General features: G+C 49.1%; 3 protein-coding genes across 4 annotated transcripts in view; 2 read left to right on the forward strand and 1 right to left on the reverse strand.

Moving 5' to 3' along the window:
• Positions 1–3,129: 3,129 nt before the first annotated feature.
• PCP2 (Purkinje cell protein 2) lies at positions 3,130–5,144 on the forward strand. Of its 2 annotated transcripts, XM_028160432.2 has the most exons (5): positions 3,169–3,223; positions 3,654–3,685; positions 3,789–3,903; positions 4,188–4,312; positions 4,966–5,144. In XM_028160432.2, exons 2-5 carry the CDS (start codon positions 3,683–3,685, stop codon positions 5,083–5,085), a joined length of 363 nt encoding a protein of 120 aa, XP_028016233.2. In that variant the 5' UTR covers positions 3,169–3,223; positions 3,654–3,682; the 3' UTR covers positions 5,086–5,144. The 2 variants fall into 2 exon arrangements, with proteins under 2 accessions (XP_054573110.1, XP_028016233.2); XM_054717135.1 differs by lacking the exon at positions 3,654–3,685 and having other exon boundaries at positions 3,130–3,223.
• Positions 5,145–5,157: 13 nt separating this feature from the next.
• LOC103294995 (protein PET100 homolog, mitochondrial) lies at positions 5,158–6,567 on the reverse strand. The gene is made up of 4 exons (XM_028160433.2): positions 6,440–6,567; positions 5,768–5,854; positions 5,596–5,628; positions 5,158–5,286 (listed from the first exon to the last, which is right to left on the reverse strand). The coding sequence occupies exons 1-4, from the start codon at positions 6,464–6,466 to the stop codon at positions 5,203–5,205; spliced, it is 231 nt and encodes a 76-aa protein (XP_028016234.1). The 5' UTR covers positions 6,467–6,567; the 3' UTR covers positions 5,158–5,202.
• A 187-nt stretch (positions 6,568–6,754) lies between these two features.
• XAB2 (XPA binding protein 2) overlaps positions 6,755–19,279 on the forward strand; it is a 30,817-nt gene continuing 18,292 nt past the window's right edge. Inside the window, exons 1-6 of the mRNA XM_028160431.2 lie at positions 6,755–6,823; positions 11,176–11,324; positions 11,605–11,728; positions 11,954–12,151; positions 12,673–12,807; positions 12,892–13,056. Coding sequence (XP_028016232.1) covers positions 6,773–6,823; positions 11,176–11,324; positions 11,605–11,728; positions 11,954–12,151; positions 12,673–12,807; positions 12,892–13,056 — 822 coding nt within the window. The 5' untranslated portion in view covers positions 6,755–6,772. The remainder of the gene's footprint in view (positions 6,824–11,175; positions 11,325–11,604; positions 11,729–11,953; positions 12,152–12,672; positions 12,808–12,891; positions 13,057–19,279) is intronic.

Below are 19,279 nucleotides of genomic sequence, written 5' to 3' on the forward strand. Positions count from 1 at the left end.
ATTCCGGTCAAGGGCGTGTACCTTGGTTGCGGGCACATCCCCAGTAGGGGGTGTGCAGGAGGCAGCTGGTCGATGTTACTCTCTCATCCATGTCTCATCCATGTTTCTAACTCTCTATCCCTCTCCCTTTCTCCCTGTAAAAAAAAATCAATAAAAAAAATATATTAAAAAGAAAACACAGTGGGGAGAGGGTCCCGGGAGGCACCCCCTCAGAGGTGACAATCACATTCGTGGGCTGATAGGCACGTGGGTTGAATGGCACGCTCACACACACCGAAATTCACACTTGACTCGGAATTTCGGGCCGGCTCCTGCGGTGTGAAAGGCTGACCCTGTCTCAGGGCACAGTCCAGCCTCACCCGTGAGCGTCTCGGATTTAAAGGGTGATGCACGTGTGTGAAGGCAGAGCCCTGAACCGTTCTTCCATTCAGTGTTTATTCGGTGGACCAGCTACCCGGCCCTTTGCCACTGACATGGGACAGGCGTGGGCAGACAACAAAAGGTCTGCCATGTGGGACTTACCCTTGAGTCCAGGAGGGAGGGGATAGAAAATAACCAGTTCTGCCCTAAAGGAAACAAATAGAGATGTGTGGCAGTAGCAACGCCACGTGGGGGAGGGGGTTCTTTATTGGCGGTGATACTGTTGCGTGGAAATGAAGTCCTTTCATGGAGTCGCAACCAGAGGAACCCTCTGAGGGGGTGGCCTTTAGACTTAACCTGAATGACATCAGGCAGCAGCCATGCAGTGATCCAGGGGGCTGGGCAGGAGGTGAGCTGGAGGAGCTGCCAGCTTTCTGTAGGACAGTGTAGGACTGAGCCAGCCCCATCTGCCTGGGATAAGAGGGTCCTGGGGTGCAGGATCCGGGGACAGATCCAGGCAAACCAGGGCTGGCCACTCCAGACAAAGATTTGGGTTCTTTTTCCACCTTTCCTTCTTTCTTTTCCTTCCTTTCTTCATTCTTTCTTCCCTTCCTTGTTTTTCTTTCCTCCCTCCCTCTCTCTCCTTTCCTTTTCTTTAACAGTTCTATTGAGTTATGACAGTGGTCGGCAAACTCATTAGCCAACAGAGCCAAATATCAACAGCACAACGATTGAAATTTCTTTTGAGAGCCACATTTTTTAAACTTAAACTTCTTCTAACGCCACTTCTTCAAAATAGACTCGCCCAGGCCGTGGTATTTTGTGGAAGAGCCACACTCAAGGGGCCAAAGAGCCGCATGTGGCTCACGAGCTGCAGTTTGCCGACCACGGAGTTATGCTATCACATATTAGTACCACTGTTAAACAGCTTTTAGCATATTTAGAGTTGCGCGGCCATCATCAGTCCATTCTAGAATATGTCCATTACCCCAAGGCGTTTGGGTTTTCTCCTGAGGACAGTGAGGACCAAGGGAGAGTTCTGAGCAGGGAAAGCAGGGACCCCTGCAGCTTCTGGGTGGGGGAGGACAAACTGCAGGGACCAGGGGGCCTCTGGGAGACCATGAGGCAGCTGGGATCAACTCCAGCTTCATAACCTGTCCCCTAGGGTGAGAGTCTGTAGGGCCTGCCACCCCACCCTATCCTCTGTGAGGGTGACCAGACTTTTCAGCTGCTACAGGCTGAATGGGCTCCTGTCCCCTTCATCCCTAAAAAAAAAGTATCTTGAGCCTGGCCAGTCGATGTGGCTCACAGGTTGAGCATCGACCTATGAACCAAGAGGTCCCTGGTTCAATTCCTGGTCAGGGCACATACCCGGGTTGCAGGCTCAATCCCTTGTGTGGGACGTGCAGGAGGCAGCCAGTCAATAGTTCTCTCTCATCATTGATGTTTCTATCTCTCCCTCTCCCTTCCTCTCTGAAATCAATAAAAAGAAAAAAGGAAATCCTAACCCCCAGGACCTCAGAATATGACCGTATTTGGAAACAGGGTCATTGCAGGTGAGTTAAAATGAGGTTGTACTGCAGTAGGGTGGGTCCCTAATGCAATGACTGGGGTCCATATCTTATGACAGCCATGTGAAGACAAGGACACATGGGAGCATCATGTGACAACAGAGGCTAAGAGTGTGGTACTGTAGCTACAATCCAAGGAACACCAAGGTCTGCCAGCAGCCATTAGAAGCAGGGAGAGGCCAGGAAGGACCCTCCCCCACAAGCTTCAGGATTTCAGACCCTGGCCTCCAGAACTGTGACAATAATGTCTGTTGTCCTAAGCTACCCGGTTGTGACAGGGCAGCCGCGGGAGAGTAACACGCCCGTGGTAGAGCAGGACAGCACGTTGGCATCGAGGATTGAGGCCATGGAGAGTGTGTGACCCTGAATAAGGGAAGGGCTGCCTGAGGAGGGGGACCAAGCTTTGCACTCAGGCAGGGGTGGTGACAATGTGGCCTTTTACTCCAGGAAGAAGCTTTCACTAGTTTCTAGAAAGGCATCTTGGGGGGAGGGGGGGGGTGTGGATGGAGCCTCCCAGGGGCATCCCCTCCCAGCCACCGAGGGAGAGGAAGCCATAGCTGTGGGGGTGGGAGGAGGCGGGGAGCAGGGGCCGGGCTTTCCTGCTTGTCTCCCTCCCCAGGCAGGGCTGGGCGTACAAATCAGAGACAGCTGAACTGGGGAGACAGGAGATCCCAAACCTTGCCTTGGGGGCCTATGGGAGGCAACCAGACCCAGGGAGTGCGTAGGGGCAGCGGTTGCCAGGAGACCGGGAGAGAGCTAGGCGGCAGGTAGTGCCTGCGGGGTCTTTAGGTCCGACTTACCCTGCCGCCTGCAGATAGCAACTGCCTTCCTGCTTGGTGAGACCGCCGGTACTGCTTCCCGCTGCGGACCCCACCTGAGCGGCCCTGTCGGCCTGTTCTTCCCCATGGGGCCCAGCCAGCCCCCACGACCCACTGCGGGGCACCCTCTGGCCTGCTGTATCCCACCTGAGAGTTCTTGAGGCACAGGGAGTCCTGCCAGGTCAGCAAGGCCCCAACCCAGGTCACCGGCTTCCTGCCCCCACAGCAGCCCAGCAGTGCACAGCAAAACAATCATCTGGATCATCTTTATGGGGCTTAAGCTTGGGTGGGAGCAGATGGGGTGTGAGCTGGGGATTTGGGGCTGGGTATCCACTGCCCCCACGTCTGTCTTTTAAAAAGCCTTTTCCGGCACGGGGCTGGGCCAGAGGCCAGCGGAGAATGGATGGCGTCCAGGAAGCAGGAGCAAAGATGGATGGGGAAGAGGTGGATGGGGGTTCAGCTCCCTGTGTCAAGGTAAGCAGGTCTCTCCACACACACACACACACACACACACACACACACTCCACTCCTCAAGAGCAGTGAATGACAATAACTAGTTTGTAGGGCATCTAATTAGTGATTGAGTCTCTTGGGATCCCTGACCCAGTTTGCTGCCCAAGGACGTACTGGTGGGCATGAGGGTCCAAGTGCCTAACACAGCCCCAGGGCAGAGGTCAGTGCGCTCAGCGATGGTCCGGTGAGCTGGTGGTGGTGGTGGTGGGGGGGGGTTTCCTGGGGTTTCCAGGCGGCCCCTGAGATGTTTTCCTGGCTGGTGTCCTATAGCCAGGCCCCAATCTAGAATGGCAGGCGCTTCTCCCTTGAGGCAGCACCACGTGCCGTGGCGCTGATGGCCGGACCACGGGGGCTGGGATTGTGAAGGAGACTCTTGTCTTGTTCACAGCAGCTCTGCAGAGCAGCGCATCAGCGGGGACCATGGTGAGAGCTACGGAGGGGCGGGCAGGTGCCGGGGTCAAGGTGGGAGCTAGTGAGGGGTCCCACAACTGAAGGGCCAGCTGGACCAGATGTGTCTGTCTCCCAGGCGGGCTCCCCAGACCAAGAAGGCTTCTTCAACCTGCTGAGCCATGTGCAGGGCGACCGAATGGAGGAGCAGCGCTGCTCGCTGCAGGCAGAGCCCGGCACCATCTCCAAGAGCCGTGAGAGTGGGCAGGGGGGTGTAGGGAGGGTGTGCTGCCTGGAGGAGTAAATGGCGTAGGGCGTAGCGGTACCGGACAAGTTACCATCTAGGCAAGAGTCTGAGAGTGAGCGGGCACCTGGGGACACAGATGCCTGTGGGTCCAGGGGCAAGGCTTGGCAGGGGAGAGCCGAGCGTACTTCCTGGAGAAGTAGGAGGGAAGGGTGGGCTGAGGGCTCCAGCTGGGCTGTGCTCCCTGGCATCTGTGTGTGTGTGTTCATCCTCACCTGCTTGTGCTCCCTGCAGAGAGTGGCCCCATGCCGGAGATGGACAGTCTCATAGACATGGTGGCCAGCACCCAGGGTCGCCGCATGGATGACCAGCGAGTGACAGTCAGCACCCTGCCTGGTTTCCAGCCTGTGGGCCCCAAGGTAGGTGATATTCTGCTGGGGCTGAGGGAGACCAGCCATGCCGAGTACCCCAATCCTGCCTCTCACCCCCAGTCCGGAGGGAATGGGGCCCCACCCCCACCGGTCTGTCATGTGCTCCTTAGAGATGAGTGCCTGGTAGGAGTGCTTGCCTGTGTCCTTGCCAGTCCCAAGGCCCTGGCCAATCCAATACCTGACTTTAGACAGGAGAACGAAGGTCCAGACAAGGTCAAGAGGGTCACAAGGTCATGCAGAGGGCACATTAAGCCAGAGCCATGGCTGGAACTCATGGCTCCTATTGCCATAATTGAGGGGGTCAGGGAGGGTTGATAGAATAAACCCCTCTCCTGGGAAGACATCCTCGGGGAGGAGGGCACACGAGCTCATACACTCATGTGTGTCTACATCACGTGTCTACATGCACAGCGTGGGTTCTGATCAAGACTCCAGTGGGATCCCCAAGATCCCCCACCTCACACCCAAATAGCACCCTAAGTGTTGAGTAAATAAGGTATGTAGAAGCTCCAGGATGGTGGGGGCAGATGGCAGGAGATGCATCAATGGTTCCCACCTGCACCCTCCTTCCAATGCTTGTGTCACCTCGGGCCAGCGCTGCCCTTGGCCTCTCCCTCTGGTTGACCCCTCTTCATCCACAGGACGGAGTGCAGAAACGAGCTGGGACCCACAGCCCCCAACCCCTCCTCACCCCTCCGGACCCCTCTGCTCTCAGCTTCCGTCGGAACAGCAGCCCCCAGCCCCAGACACAAGCCCCGTGAGGGCCTGAGCCATCTTGCACCCGACTCATGCCTCCCAAAAGCAGACAATAAAACACTTCCAGGAGAAAGAACTGAGTGTGCGTTGTTTTATGGGTGGGACTCGGGCACTTGGGGGTTTCAGGAGCTCTGCTGGGCAGCGCGAAGGAGCTTCTCCTCCCGCTGCTTCCGTATCCTCGCTTTGAATTCTTCTAGTTCTTGGCGCTAATGGTGAGGAAGAGGTGGGACACACTTCAGAGCCTGGACCCCTCTCCCACCATCCTGCCTCCCACTCCCCCACGCCATGGCTTTAGACTTCAGTGTCTACACTGGAAGCCCTGTGCCAATTATAAGCAGGGTCCAAGTGGGATCAGCTTCATCATTTGGGGAGAGGACAGTAAGGAAACCTCGTGGTCCTCTGCTCTCAGTTCCCTGCTCACGCACGACCAGGTAACATTTTCATTCCAACCCATCCTGGTCACAGGGAGCCAGGCCCCTCTGTCCCTCTGGTGGGAGGAAGAGTATGTCACTTACCTGGTCCTCCTTCTCAGGTGGCCACAGCTCCCTCTGTGGGGATAAAGTCACAGATGAACCAGGAGCCTCCAGAGCCCCACACCTATGACAGGTCAGCTCATGGAAGGCAGACCTTGGTGCCCCCTACCCTCCCCCACCCCCATAAGCCCATGAACACTCTCCCAGCGCCCACCTTTCGCTGTATGACGTTTTCCTCAAACCACTCGGCCTGGTTGGCAATCCAGAACATAGCCACAGGGAAGGTGAGGTACAGTGTCATCTGGAAGGGGGAAGGCGATGAGCAGAGGTTGCTCAGAGCCTGCAGACCATCCGCTAGCACAGCCCAGCAGCTCCTCCTCAGGGCCCCCCAAGAACCTGGTCTCCATAATCCAAGAGACCTTATTTCTGAAAGCTCCCTCCCATTCTGGGAGACTCTCTCTCAGAGGCCACACACAACCTGGCCCCAGGAGCACAAGAGCTCCTACTTCATTGCCCCGCCCGCAAAGGAAGATCCCGGGGGCACTCCGAACCCCTCATTCTTCAGCGTCTACTCCCTAGTGCAGGAGTCTCCCTACCAGAGACACCCACCCATCCTGAGCCCCAGAGCTTTCCGAGTCTGGAGCCTTCTTCCTTCCAGAGCCCCCTCCTCTGGTCACCCCTCTCAGGAGGCCCTTCCTCACACCAGCCCTACTAGAGCCGCCCTAGTCAGGAGCCCCCTTCTCTGGGTTTCCAACCCTAAAGGGCCTTCTCAAATCTCAGGATCTTTGTCCCCAGAGCGCCCTCTCTCTTGGAATACCTCCTCAGAGCTTCCTCTGCAGATCCAGGAAGACACCCCGCCCCGCCCACCCGCTCGGGGCCCACTGACCCGAAACACCTCCAACTTCACGCCCATTTCGCTTCTCGGAGGCTACAAAGTCGCTCCCGTCCAAAGCCAAGCCTCCAGACAGCAGCGTATTAGAACGCACGGGCTCGACCGCAGACGTTGATTGGCCGAGGAGCTCTCGCGTTTAATGACGTCATCTCCGGCTCTCACTCTCTACTTCCGGTCGCTGAAGAAGAATGAAGGAAAGTCGAGACCCGACTGCACGCTGCGAACGTGGTCAGCCAATAGGAAATGAGTCTGGCTCGGGGAGGGCGGGGCTTCAGATAGAGACGTCATTGTAACGCGACTTCTGGCTGTAGCTGGAGAGCTGGCAAAATGGTGGTCATGGCGCGACTTTCGCGGCAGGAGCGGCCGGACCTTGTCTTTGTGAGTCCGCTGGAACGGGACAGAGAGCCTGGATGCTTCCGGGGGTCGGGGCCTGACCCCCCGGGGATCTAGGCCAAAGCTATGTCGGCCCAAGGGCGGGAGGAATCTAACGGGCTCGAGGCGAAGTCCGGACCAGGCTGGCCAGGAGTAGACGTCTGGTGCCGGAGCCCGGGCGGCCTGAGTGAAGCGCTGCTGTGGAGGTGAAGGGCCTGGCGTCCCGGGCCTGGCGCGGAAATGGGAGCGCGCGGGGAGCGGGAGAGGAGAGAATTCGAATTGCCGAATCTTGAGAGGTCTGGTGTTTGAAGTAAAGGCACCAAACCAGGTGACCGGGCCAGGACTCTGGTTTCTGTGCTAAAGATGTTCTGGGTAACGGTCCTGAGCGTAACAGTATCTGGGAGAAGGGCTTGGTGTCTGGCTTAGGAGAACCCTGGAGTCAGAAGTAAAGAGCTGCTGGTGTGGAGCAGGTCAGGCGATGGCCAGTGGGATCCAGAAGAGCCAAAGAGTGATAAGAGGACAGTTATCTGTCAGATGTCAGATGGTCTGGGAGGTGATTGGGCACCAGGTAGTCTAGAGTATGGGTGCCCGCGGCAGGTCTGGTTGTCTGGATAATGAGTCCTTCAGGGGGTAGTAAGAGGGGCATCGGAGGTCTGGTGTGTGTCCAGGTATTGATACACAGGGAACTGATGTCTATCCAGGCAGTGGCACAGGACTGGCAAGTTCAAAAGGTCAAGTTCCCAGAATAGTTAAAAGAATAGAATGTTTCCTCATGTCTCAACCTACTTGATTTTAGTAATTTAGCAGCTTGATTATAGTGACTCCAACTTTATTTACTTTTTTTCTTGTTTGGGGGATATTCTTTTCTTTATCAATCCCCCTACCTCTCTGCTTTGGCAACTATCAGCTTGTGTGTGTGTGTGTGTGTGTGTTTGTTTTATCTGCTTCTTCTTTATATCTATGGTCTATATCCTGTTTTGTTTATTCTTTTTTTTTAATTCCACACATAAGTGAGATTATACAGTATTTATCTTTCTCTGACTTATTTCACTTAGCATAATACCTTCTAGGTCCATCCAAGTTGTCACAAATATCAAGATTTTATTCTCTTTTGTTGCCTAATAATATTCAACTGTATATATGTGTATCACATCTTTATCCATTCACCTATCTATTAACACCAAGGTTGCTTCCATATCTTGGCTTTTGTAAATAATGCTACAGTGAACGTATAGGCACATATATATTTTCAAATTTGGTTTTGTTTTCTTCAGATAAATACCGGAGGTGGTCATAGGTAGTTCTGTTTTTAATTTTTTGAGACTTTCATACAGTTTTCCATATTGGCTGTGCCCTTGCACCAAGCATGTGCAAGGGTTCCCTTTTCTCCACATCCTCACCAGGCCTTATTTGTTGATTTATTGTTGTTGTTAATCCTTACCTGAGGATATTTTTTGATTGATTTTTTAGAGAGAGTGGGATGGAGGAGGAGGAGAAGGAGAAGGGGGAGAGAGAGAGAGACAGAGAGAGAGAGAGAGAGAGAGAGAGACATTGATGTGAGAGAGACACAGCAATTGGTTGCCTCCTGAATGGGCCCCGATGAGGACTGGGGATTGAGCCTGCAACTGAGGCACATGCCCTTGACCAGAATCGAACCTGGGACCCTTCAGTCTGAGGGTTGACACTCTATCCACTGAGCCAAATCGGCTAGGGCAATTTGTTGATTTTTTTATGGTAGTCATTCTGACAAGAGAGATGTGATATCTCGTTGTGGTTTTGATATGCATTTCCCTGATGATTAGTGATGCTGAGCATTTTTTCATGTCTATTGGCCTCTTTTTAAAAATTTTTATTGTTGAGAATATTACAAATGTCCCCCATTTCTCCTCCTTTGTCCTCCTCCACCTGGCTCCTGCCCCACCCCAGGCCTTTACCTCACTATTGTCTGTGCCCATGGGCTATGCATACATGCATATAAGTTCTTTGGTTAACCTTCTCCCCCCACCCCCCCCATCCCTTCCCTCTGAGTTCTGTCAGTCTGTTCCATGCTTCCATGTCTCTGGACCTATTTTGTTCCTTAGATTCCACATATAAGTGAGATCATGTGATATTTGTCTTTCTCCGACTGACTTATTTTACTTAGCATAATAGTCTCCAGGTTTCTCCATACTGTCTCAAAGGGTAAGAGAGCCTTCTTTTTTTTTTTTTACAGCTGCGTAGTATTCCACAGCTTTTTTACCCACTCATCTACTGATGGGCACTTGGGCTGTTTCCAGATCTTAGCTATCCTCCTATTTAATAAAGAGGTAATATGCAAATGGTTGTTACTCCATGATGCAGAACAACCCATCACCAGGAGGGCGGGGCAGCAAGCTACCTGCAGCCGAGAGCTACAGCGGCGGTGGGCGGGATCGCCAGCTGAGGCAAGCAGCAGCGAACTACTCGCGCACGGATTAGTGCACAGGGCCACTAGTTGTAAATAACGCTGCTGTGAACATAAAGGTGCATATATTCTATCTGATTGGTATTTCAGGTTGTATGTTCTCTTTGAAGAAATGTCTGTTTATGTCCTCTGCACATTTTAAAAATTGGATTGCTTGTGGGTTTCTTTGTGTTCAGTTGTATGAGTTCCTATTGGATGTTCATGCATTAGTTGATGTATCATTTGCACATATCTTCTCCCATTCAGTATGTTGTCTTTTTGTGTTGTTGATGGTTCCCTTTGCTATGCAAAAACTTTAAATTGATTTCAGAGAGGAAGGGAGAAAGATAGAAACATCAATGATGAGAGAGAATTATTGATTGGCTGCCTCCTGCACGTCCCCCACTGGAGATGGAGCCCGCAACCCGAGACCCCCCTACCCACCAGTCGGCAGGCCGACGCTCTATCCACTGAGCCAAACCAGCTAGGGCTGCAGAAAGTTTTTAGTTTGATGTAGTTCCATTTATTTTTGTTGTTGTTGCCTTTGCCCGAGGAAACATCCAAAAAGATATTAAGACTGATGTCAAAGAGTTTACTGCCTATGTTTTCTTCTAGAAGTTTTATGGTTTCATGCCTTACCTTTAAGGTTTAATCTGTTTTGAGTTTCTTTTTGTATATGCGGTGAGAAAGTGGCCCAGTTTCACCTGGCCAGGGTGGCCCATTCACTAAGAGGTCTCCGGGATTCGATTCCTGGTCAGGGCACATGTAGGCACATGCAGGCCTGATCCCCAGTAGGTGGCGTGCAGGGAGCAGCCAATGGATGGATGTTTGTCTCTCATTGATGTTTCTGTTTTCTATTTCTCCCCCTCTAAAAACATATTTAAGAAAAGAAAGTGGTCCAGTTTCAGTTTTTTTGCATTTATCTGTCCAGTTTTCCCAGCACCAGTTATTGAAGGGATTTGTCTCAAGGTTGTTGATTTCCTCTTTGATCCATTCATTGTTTAGTAGCATGCTATTTAGTCTTTACATATTTATGTGCTTTCCAATGTTCTTCCTGTAGTTGATTTCTAGTTTCATGAAGTTGTAGTCTGAAAAGACACTTGGTATGATTTCAGTCTTTTTTCAGTTATTGAGGTTTGTTTTGTCACCTGATGTGTGATTTATTTCACTATTTCTTCACTTTCTTCCCCAGTGTCTAGGGCTAAAAGCTGTGTGTCTGGTCCTTACCTGTCTTCTGAGTAAAGGTCTAGCTTCCAAGTTCTGGGGCACAGCTGAGCTAGACTCTGGCTAGTGGGAGCCTGAAGAAGTGCCAAAGACCTGGTGTCTAGGGCAGTGATGGGCAACCTTTTGAGCTTGGTGGGTCAAACTTCGCCAAAAAACTGAGCATAACTCGGGTAGTGTGTCACTTTGAGGAAAAAACATTATTTCGCAAATGTTTCATCCTCAGGAGCAGCAAATGTTTCATCCTCGGCATGCGGCCGCCTCAGCGGCCGCGTGTCATCAGAAATGGCTATGCGTGTCAGTGCTGACACGCATGTCATAGGTTCGCCATCACTGGTCTAGGGAAAGGCATGTTGTGAGGAGATAAAACTTACTGTCCAGGGCAGAGGGCTGGTGTTGGACAAGACAGCGTAAGGAGTCTGGTATCCGGGCCAGAGAGGGAGTAACTTGATTTGGAAGACCAAAAAAGTGAAGTCTGGGTGACGGTCTATATGTGGCCTGGAATCCTATGACTGAGGAGTCTGATGATCTGGGTTATATTGTGGCAGTAGAATTCTGAAGGCTAAGTCTGGACCAGAGTCCTATTTGGGCATCTGGGACCTGGCTCTGAGGGTGGGCACCAAGATCTGAGTAAGGGTCTGGAGTTTGGAGTGGACGGTGCTATGCTGAGGTTCTGAGGGCAATTCTTCCTTCTCCCCATTACCTGTCCTGTCAGGATGAAGAAGACCTCCCCTATGAGGAGGAAATTATGCGGAACCAGTTTTCTGTCAAATGCTGGCTCCGCTACATTGAGTTCAAGCAGGGGGCCCCGAAGCCCAGGCTCAATCAGTTGTACGAGCGAGCGCTGAAGTTGCTGCCCTGCAGGTGAGAACGGCTTCAGCTGCCCTACCTACCCCAACCCCAACCCCACCTGTCCAGTTGTAACAGAGCTGGCCAGTAGGTCCCAAGTGGTTGCTATATGTTCCGTCACTGAGTGTATATCCTCTGATGGGTCAGCACGCCCTCCCTTATATCCCAGCCCATCCCCCCATTGCTGATACTTGTCACTGCTCCCAGGTTCTTTCTCCCAGCAGTTGCCTTATGGGGTAGGGTGAAGGATTCTGGTGCTCCATGAAGCTGACCAACCAATGTCTGCCTCCTCCAGCTACAAACTCTGGTACCGCTACCTGAAGGCACGCAGGGCACAGGTGAAGCATCGCTGTGTGACTGATCCTGCCTATGAAGATGTCAACAACTGCCACGAGAGGGCCTTTGTTTTCATGCACAAGGTTGGAGGTGGAGGGAACTGGGCCAGGGGATGAGTAGGGAGGTGGATGAAGCAGGAGGGTTGGAGTCCTATTGCCTTTGTGCACTTGAGGTTGAGCTAGACTTAGTCCCGGAGGGATAGCGTTCTGGGTCCTGCTGCATTGTGGCTTGGCCATAGGACATCTGGTGTTTTTGTAGCCATGCTATAGGGCCAGCAACTCAGACCCTGCCTCTCCTCATGCTTCTAGATGCCACGTCTATGGCTAGATTATTGTCAGTTCTTGGTGGACCAAGGTCGCATCACTCACACGCGCCGCACTTTCGACCGTGCCCTCCGGGCGCTGCCCATCACACAGCACTCCCGTATTTGGCCTCTGTACTTGCGCTTCCTGCGCTCACACCCACTACCTGAGACAGCCGTGCGGGGCTACCGGCGCTTCCTCAAGGTAAGCCCATGGAGGGGTGAGGTGGGGTCAGCCTCAGGCAGATGGGCCAGGTCCCCAGGTCAAGAGTTTCCCACTGGCTCACTGGGACACTAGTCCCATGCAGGATGTCACTTAACAGATATAAATGAGAAAAAGGCTCCTTGAGACAGGCAGGCTTTTGTTTGTAGTTTATTTGATTATTCTTTAAATAGTTTAGGGTAGTGTGACTAAGACAGTCCCTGCCTATAGGGAGCTGTTAGTCTAACTGGGTAGACAGATTCACATGAGCTGACCATATTGAAAACCAGAGTAAAACTGCAGCCGTGGGAGACATACAGCTATGGAAATGTATAACAGGCAGTGTGGAGGTCAAGGTGCAAACCGTGGGGCTGAGACTAGACTACTAGGGCCTAGCGTGGCCAGGTGTGGCCAGGACAGTGGTAGTAGGCTAACGGGTGGCTCAGAGCCATTGAGTGGGGAGGTAGGCACAGCATTGGGGCTCTGTGGCCCCACTGACTGCTGACATGGTTCGTGGGTCTCAGCTGAGCCCCGAGAGCGCAGAGGAATACATCGAGTACCTCAAGTCAAGTGACCGGCTGGACGAGGCTGCACAGCGCCTGGCCACCGTGGTGAATGATGAGCGCTTCGTCTCCAAGGCTGGCAAGTCCAACTACCAGGTGGGCCTGTGGGGAGACGGGGGCCAGGTTGGAGGGCTTACCCGCTCAGGGACTAAGGCTGAGATTCCTTCCTGGACCCTGCAGCTGTGGCACGAGCTCTGTGACCTCATCTCCCAGAACCCGGACAAGGTGCAGTCGCTCAACGTGGACGCCATCATCCGAGGGGGCCTTACCCGCTTCACAGACCAGCTGGGCAAGCTCTGGTGTTCACTGGCCGACTACTACATCCGCAGTGGCCATTTTGAGAAGGTGCGTGGGTACACTGGGTGCAGGGCAGAGTCTCCCACCAAAGCACAGTACTCAGGCCACATGTGGACATGGCGTGATCAGGAAACACCTGCAGGTGTGGGTGTGCCAGCGCGCGCACATGTACACCTCATGCACATGTTTATCTTGCCGAAGGCCTGCTGGAATCAGCCAGACCTGGGTTCTCCATGGCTGTGTGGTCCTGGATCCCCTAAGCCTCAATTTGAAAAATTGAATTGAGTAACAGTCATATCCTCACCTGTGGGGAATCAGGTGCCGAGCAGGTGCCTGACTTGCTGATCACTCCCCACTCCCGAGATGTTGGTGTTATTAACCTAAAGATAAAAGGCAAAAGTGAGAGGCAGCAAGCATTTGTTTGAGATCCAAAAGAATAGCTATTTGGGAAGCACTGATTCAGACAAAATTCCAAACAGTATTTTGACTAGGAGTGAAGGCAAGGGGTATTTTTGAGTAAAGGAAGCGGAATAACTATGTCAGTAGACGAGAGTAATATCTATAGGGGCAAATAAGCTAACATAGTGGTGCTAATTTTAAAGAATGTTTTTAATATTCAGTCTGGTAGTCATCATATCTTCTCTCTTATCTTTGCAAACAGTTGTTTAGGAAACAAGTTGCTTTAGGCCCAATCCATAGGTTATTTTGCCCTGTTTTACCCTTCCAAAGGTTTGAAAAACGTGCATGTCAGTCCTTCTGGGATGGCAGTTCCAATTCCATTTTAAATTGGCCCAGTTTGTATTATTTTTGACATTTTCTTCCTTTAGATTGAGATCTTTCCTTGAAAGCATCGCTGATCAGTTGCTGGAAAACAGTACTGATCAGTTATTAAAAGCACCATTGGTCCCTCATTGCTGAGAAGGCTCATTTTCTTTCTTTCTTTCTTTTAATATATTTATTGATTTTTTTACAGAGAGGAAGGGAGAGGGATAGAGAGTTAGAAACATCGATGAGAGAGAAACATCGATCAGCTGCCTCCTGCACACCCCCTACTGGAGATGTGCCCACAACCAAGGTACATGACCTTGACCTGAATCAAACCTGGGACCTTTCAGTCCACAGGCTGTTGCTCTATCCACTGAGCCAAACCGGTTTCAGCCATTTATTTTTTTTTTAATATATTTTTATTGATTTCAGAGAGGAAGGAAGAGGTAGAGAGAGAGACATCCATGATGAAAGAGAATCATGGATCGGCTGCCTCCTGCAAGTCCCCCACTGGGGATCGAGCCCACAACCTGGGCATGTGCCCTTGACCAGAATCAAACCTGGGACCTTTCAGTTCGCAGGACGACACTCTATCCACTGAGCAAAACCGGCTAGGGCAGAGAAGGCTCATTTTCAGTATGTCATGCCATGGTCAGTTCCTCATCACTAAGAAGGCTCTTGCTGGTATGCCATATGCCACATAGGTGGGAAATTCGGGGTTTTTTTTAGGTGCCTTAGGGCACATTTGAGCAACCAGAGGAACAGAGGAAAGCTTTATCATCATGTTCCTCCACAGACAAACTCTTTTGTAGTTTCTTGAGACTTCTCATATGAAGTCTCATAAACCTTAGTGCTCATTTCAAAATGTTGAGCAACTAGTATCTGAGTGGTATTTTTAAGACATTGAGCTATGCAAAACACAAGTTTATAACTGCAAAAATCTTCTATACTAATAAAAGGATAATATGCTAATTAGACTGGACGTCTTCCGGACATCCTTCCGGACAAAGCCACTGTGGCAGGGGCTGAGGCAGAGGCGGTTAGGGGTGATCAGGGGAGAGCAGTTAGGGGCGATCAGGCCAGCAGGGGAGAGCGGTTAGGGGAGATCAGGCAGGCAGGCAGGCAGGCAGGTGAGCGGTTAGGAGCCAGCGGTCCTGGATTGCGAGAGGGATGTCCGACTGCCGGTTTAGGCCCAATCCCAGACCAGCAGTCAGATATCCCCTGAGGGGGTCCTGGATTGGAGAGGATGCAGGCCAGGCTGACAGGATACCCCCTCGCTGCCTCTTCCCCGCCACCCCCCTGCATGAATTTCATGCACCGGGCCTCTAGTGGCTATCCTACCTAATAAAATGGTAATATGTAAATTACCATCACTCCGCTATGCCCACGATTGGGCCAGCGGGAGTCGCAGGGGGCGGGACTCGGGGTGGCCGGGGTAGCCGATTGGGCCAGCAGGACGCTGAGCTTGCGTCGCCAGCAGCGGCGCGAGCTCAGCGTCTCTGCCATGGCTGTGCTGCGGAACAGAAGGGGCCTCTGGGGCAGTGAGCTCACGTCCCGCCGTGGACCATCAAAAGCGGGGGAGCTAGGTGCCTGTCTGCTCCGGCACCAGGCTCCCCCGCGATCGAAAGCGAAAGCGTGTAGGTGACCCTACACGTGCATGATTGAATCATGCACTGGGCCTCTAGTAATAAATAAAAGGCTAAGTTCAAATTGAAGAATAGATCTGAACCAGGAGGAATGCTTAAGGGAAGTTAGCTAAGGTATTAGAGAACCAGGATGTGTCTGTGGTTAATCATTTGACTTGTGCCCAGATTTTATCTAGTTCTATCTCTGTTTCACCAAAGGTGTTTTATCCAAGTGTAACAAGAAGTATTAACACAGCAAACCTCATCTTGCTCAGCTAGAATATAGTCAAGCACAATTTTATCATCTAGCATAATTTGTGCAAGGGAATTTAAAAAGTTTTCCTGGTTGGCTATTGCTTTAGCGCTAGCTTCAGCAGTTTTCTCTAAGGTTTGTGACAAGTTTTAATCATGTATTTGTTAACTGCAGTACCTGCCCAAGGAAAATGTTTTCTTCCAAATTGGGTACCTTCATTGGAATTGACATTCCCAGGCATTGAAATCCTTGACTATTTGTGCAACCAGTTGCACATTTTGGCCTGTGAAGTAGTTTGAGTTATCTTCCCAGGTAGAAATTAAAGGAAAAGGGGAAACAATAGCTACTTATATTGAGTGCTTGGCCTTGCATATTATTTGTGACATATTAAAGGAACTAGAAAGGAACTAAAGTAAGGGAAAAGAAAAAATGAAGGTGTGGTTTATGCTAAGAGTTTATAAATTTTAGAGGGATCCCAGTAGGGAGAAAAAGATAGATGTTTCAGTTCTGCTTACCAAAGGTATAATTGACTAAATTGTTGTAGGTCATGGGTAGCTTTAGAGAAAAAAATTTTATATCTGGAAAACAAAGATTTAAAAAGCCCAGTAATATTTCATATAAAAAAAACATAAAAATTATGTTCATCCTCACTAGTTCATTCAGCCTTGTGCTATTAATTCCTGTTGATCTTTTTTTTTTTTTTTTAATATAGTTTTTAATTTCACAGAGAAAGGGAGAGGGAGAGAGAGATAGAAACATCAATGATGGGAGAGAATCATTGATCGGCTGCCTCCTGCACGCTCCCTACTGGGGATCGAGCCCACAACATGGGCACATGCCTTTGACCAGAATCAAACCTGGGACCCTTCAGTCCACAGGCTGATGCTCTGTCCATTGAACCAAACTGGCTAGGTCAATTCCTATTGATCTTGATCTTTTTGTCAGCAGTTTTATGAATTCAGTTTTTCTTAGTGTTCTGCAAATCCTCACCTAGTTTAATGATACAATCTGGAAGTTTATCAGAAACCTGTATTTTATTTTATTTATTATTTATTATTTTTTATTGTTTAAAATATTACATATGTCTCCTTTTTCACCATTGACCTTCCCTTTTCCATAAACTTTCTGCAGCTTCCATACACCTTTCAGCTTTTGTCCTACTTTTATTCTTATTTTGAAACAAAATACGACAAAATTACTTTCTTTTTTCTTCCTTTACCAAAAGAATAACAACAAAGAACCCATGTCCTTTATATCTTTCCTTATCCAAAAAACATCTATTTTCCTTTCCCTCAACAAAAGTGCATCTTCTTTCTCATACCTTCTTTTATGGAAAACATATGTCCTGCTTTCTATATGCAGTCATTTTTCTTTCATCTTTTTATTATTTTTTAAAAAATATATATTTTTAATTGATTTTAGAGAGAGGAAGGGAGAGAGAGAGAGATAGAAGCATCAATGATGAGAGGGAAACATCTATCAGCTGCCTCCTGCACATCCTCTACTGGGGATTCAGCCTCCAAGCCGGGCATGTACCTTGACCAGGAATTGAATCGTGACCTCCTGGTTCATGGGTTGACGCTCAATCACTGAGCCACACCAGCTGGGCTCATCTTTATTTTTTTAAATAGTTTTGTAAAAAAAACACAAACCTTAGCTCTTTTTAAAAAAATTTTTTTAAAAATATATTTTATTGATTTTTACAGAGAGGAAGGGAGAGGGATAGTTAGAAACATCGATGAGAGAGAAACATCGATCAGCTGCCTCCTGCACACCCCCTACTGGGGACGTGCCTGCAACCAAGGTACATGCCCTTGACCGGAATCGAACCTGGGACTCCTCACTCCGCAGGCCGACGCTCCATCCGCTGAGCCACACCGGTCAGGGCAAACCTTAGCTCTTTTACTAATCAGTTTATACAAGGGAACTTGTATCGTAGTCTGTACTTTTAAAAAGTCTCTCTAGTTTTTTTCCTTCAGTCTCTGTAGGCAGTGTTTTGGCTAGCTCCTGGATATTTACAGTTGAAACACATGCTAAGATTTACAACTTTAAGAGACTGGAAGGACAACTTTGAGACAGAAAGAATGTAAGTTTTCTAACATATTAAGACATCAGATTTTTTGGAATTTTACATAATTTCTAGGATATTTATGTTAATATCTACACAAATATAATCAAAGTTTTAGTTAGCATCATTTATTTGACGATGCTTCCCATGTAATTTAATATACCAAATAAGCCTAGTTGGTTTAATATTTCTTTTTTTAAAATTGATTTTTAGAGAGGGAGGAAAGGAGAGAGAGAGAGAAACATTGATGTGAGCAAGATAAATTGATATCCTCCTCTCATATGCTCTGATTGGAGATCACCTTCCAATGCATGGGACGGTGCCCCACCAACTAAACCACACCAGCCAGGGCAATATTTCTCTTTTATAAGGAGGGAGAGTGAGAGAGATATATTCTTTGAAATGTTCCAAAGTCCTTTTTTAGAAAATCTCACTTTCAGATCAAGAAAATAATTCTATTTAGTTTTCGAATTTTGTCAAACATATCAAAAGTTTTTGTTTTTTAGGTGTCGAAAGAACTTTTTTTTTTTTTAATTGAATTTATTGGGATGACATTGGTTTGCAAAACCATACAGGTTTCAAGTGTACAACTCAATAAAATATCATCTGTACACTGCATTGTGCACCAGTTGCTCCAAGGGAAGTCTCTTTCCGTCCTCATTTCCCCGCCTTTGCCCACCTCCACCTAGTCCCCACCCCCTTTCCCTCTGGCTATCACCACACTGGTGTCTGAGTCTATGTGCTATGTGTATATATTTTCTGGCTAATCCCTTCACCTTCTTTCATTCAGTACCACTCTCCCCTCCCCTTTTACAGCTGTCAGTCTGTTCCATGTACCCATGCCTCTGTTCTGTTCTGTTCGTCAGTTTATTTTGTTCATTAGATTCCACATCATATCAAAAGTCTTAAAACATAAAGAAAAAAAAAAACATTTGGGCAAATACAATCATAGGTAATTGTGTAAGGATACTTAATCATGGTGACAAAGATGACACAGGCAAATACAGAAAGTTAAATACTAGTAGTTGTAAGCAAAATTTAGTCCTCTTAGTACGAAGACTTTGTTTACTTAAACAGTTAAGATATGATGAAGAGCACAGGAAATCATTTTTTAAAATATATTTTTATTGATTTCAGAGAAGAAGGAAGAAGAGGGAGAGATAGAAACATCCATGATGAGAGAGATCTGATAGTTTCAATTTTAAAATTCAGCCATGAGACAGGTACAATAAAGGAAAAACCCACTAATTTGTAACAGTTGGAATAAATTTGTCCAGATCAGTAAGGCTTTTACTATTATCAGAGAAGAAATTTAAGATTTTTATTTGTCCTTGAGAAATAAGTTTTAGTGAGGCTGAGGGACAGGTGCTTATGTAAGGGAATCTTTTCAGTCAATTGTGGTTTTTTAAAAATATTTTTTATTGATTTCAGAGTGGAAAGAGGGAGAGAGAAACATCAATGATGAGAGTGAATCATTGATCAGCTGCCTCCTGCATGCCCCCTACTGGGGATCGAGCCCGTAACCCAGGCATGTGTCCTCGACTGGAATTGAACCCAGGA

This window comes from Eptesicus fuscus, chromosome 6, assembly GCF_027574615.1.
Source record: "Eptesicus fuscus isolate TK198812 chromosome 6, DD_ASM_mEF_20220401, whole genome shotgun sequence".
Lineage (NCBI taxonomy): Eukaryota > Metazoa > Chordata > Mammalia > Chiroptera > Vespertilionidae > Eptesicus > Eptesicus fuscus.

What these genes read in the sequence shown, in the direction of transcription:
- LOC103294995 (XM_028160433.2), bottom strand. Translation starts at nt 6,466, where the DNA reads ATGGGCGTGAAGTTGGAGGTGTTTCGG. An exon ending in TGAAGTTGGAGGTGTTTCGG is followed by an intron (nt 5,855 to 6,439) that starts GTCAGTGGGCCC and finishes TCCCCCTTCCAG; the next exon opens with ATGACACTGTACCTCACCTT. An exon ending in CACCTGAGAAGGAGGACCAG is followed by an intron (nt 5,287 to 5,595) that starts GTAAGTGACATA and finishes CCTCACCATTAG; the next exon opens with CGCCAAGAACTAGAAGAATT.
- PCP2 (XM_054717135.1), top strand. Translation starts at nt 3,149, where the DNA reads ATGGATGGCGTCCAGGAAGCAGGAGCAAAGATGGATGGGGAAGAGGTG. An exon ending in CGGCACCATCTCCAAGAGCC is followed by an intron (nt 3,904 to 4,187) that starts GTGAGAGTGGGC and finishes TGCTCCCTGCAG; the next exon opens with AGAGTGGCCCCATGCCGGAG. An exon ending in TCCAGCCTGTGGGCCCCAAG is followed by an intron (nt 4,313 to 4,965) that starts GTAGGTGATATT and finishes CTTCATCCACAG; the next exon opens with GACGGAGTGCAGAAACGAGC.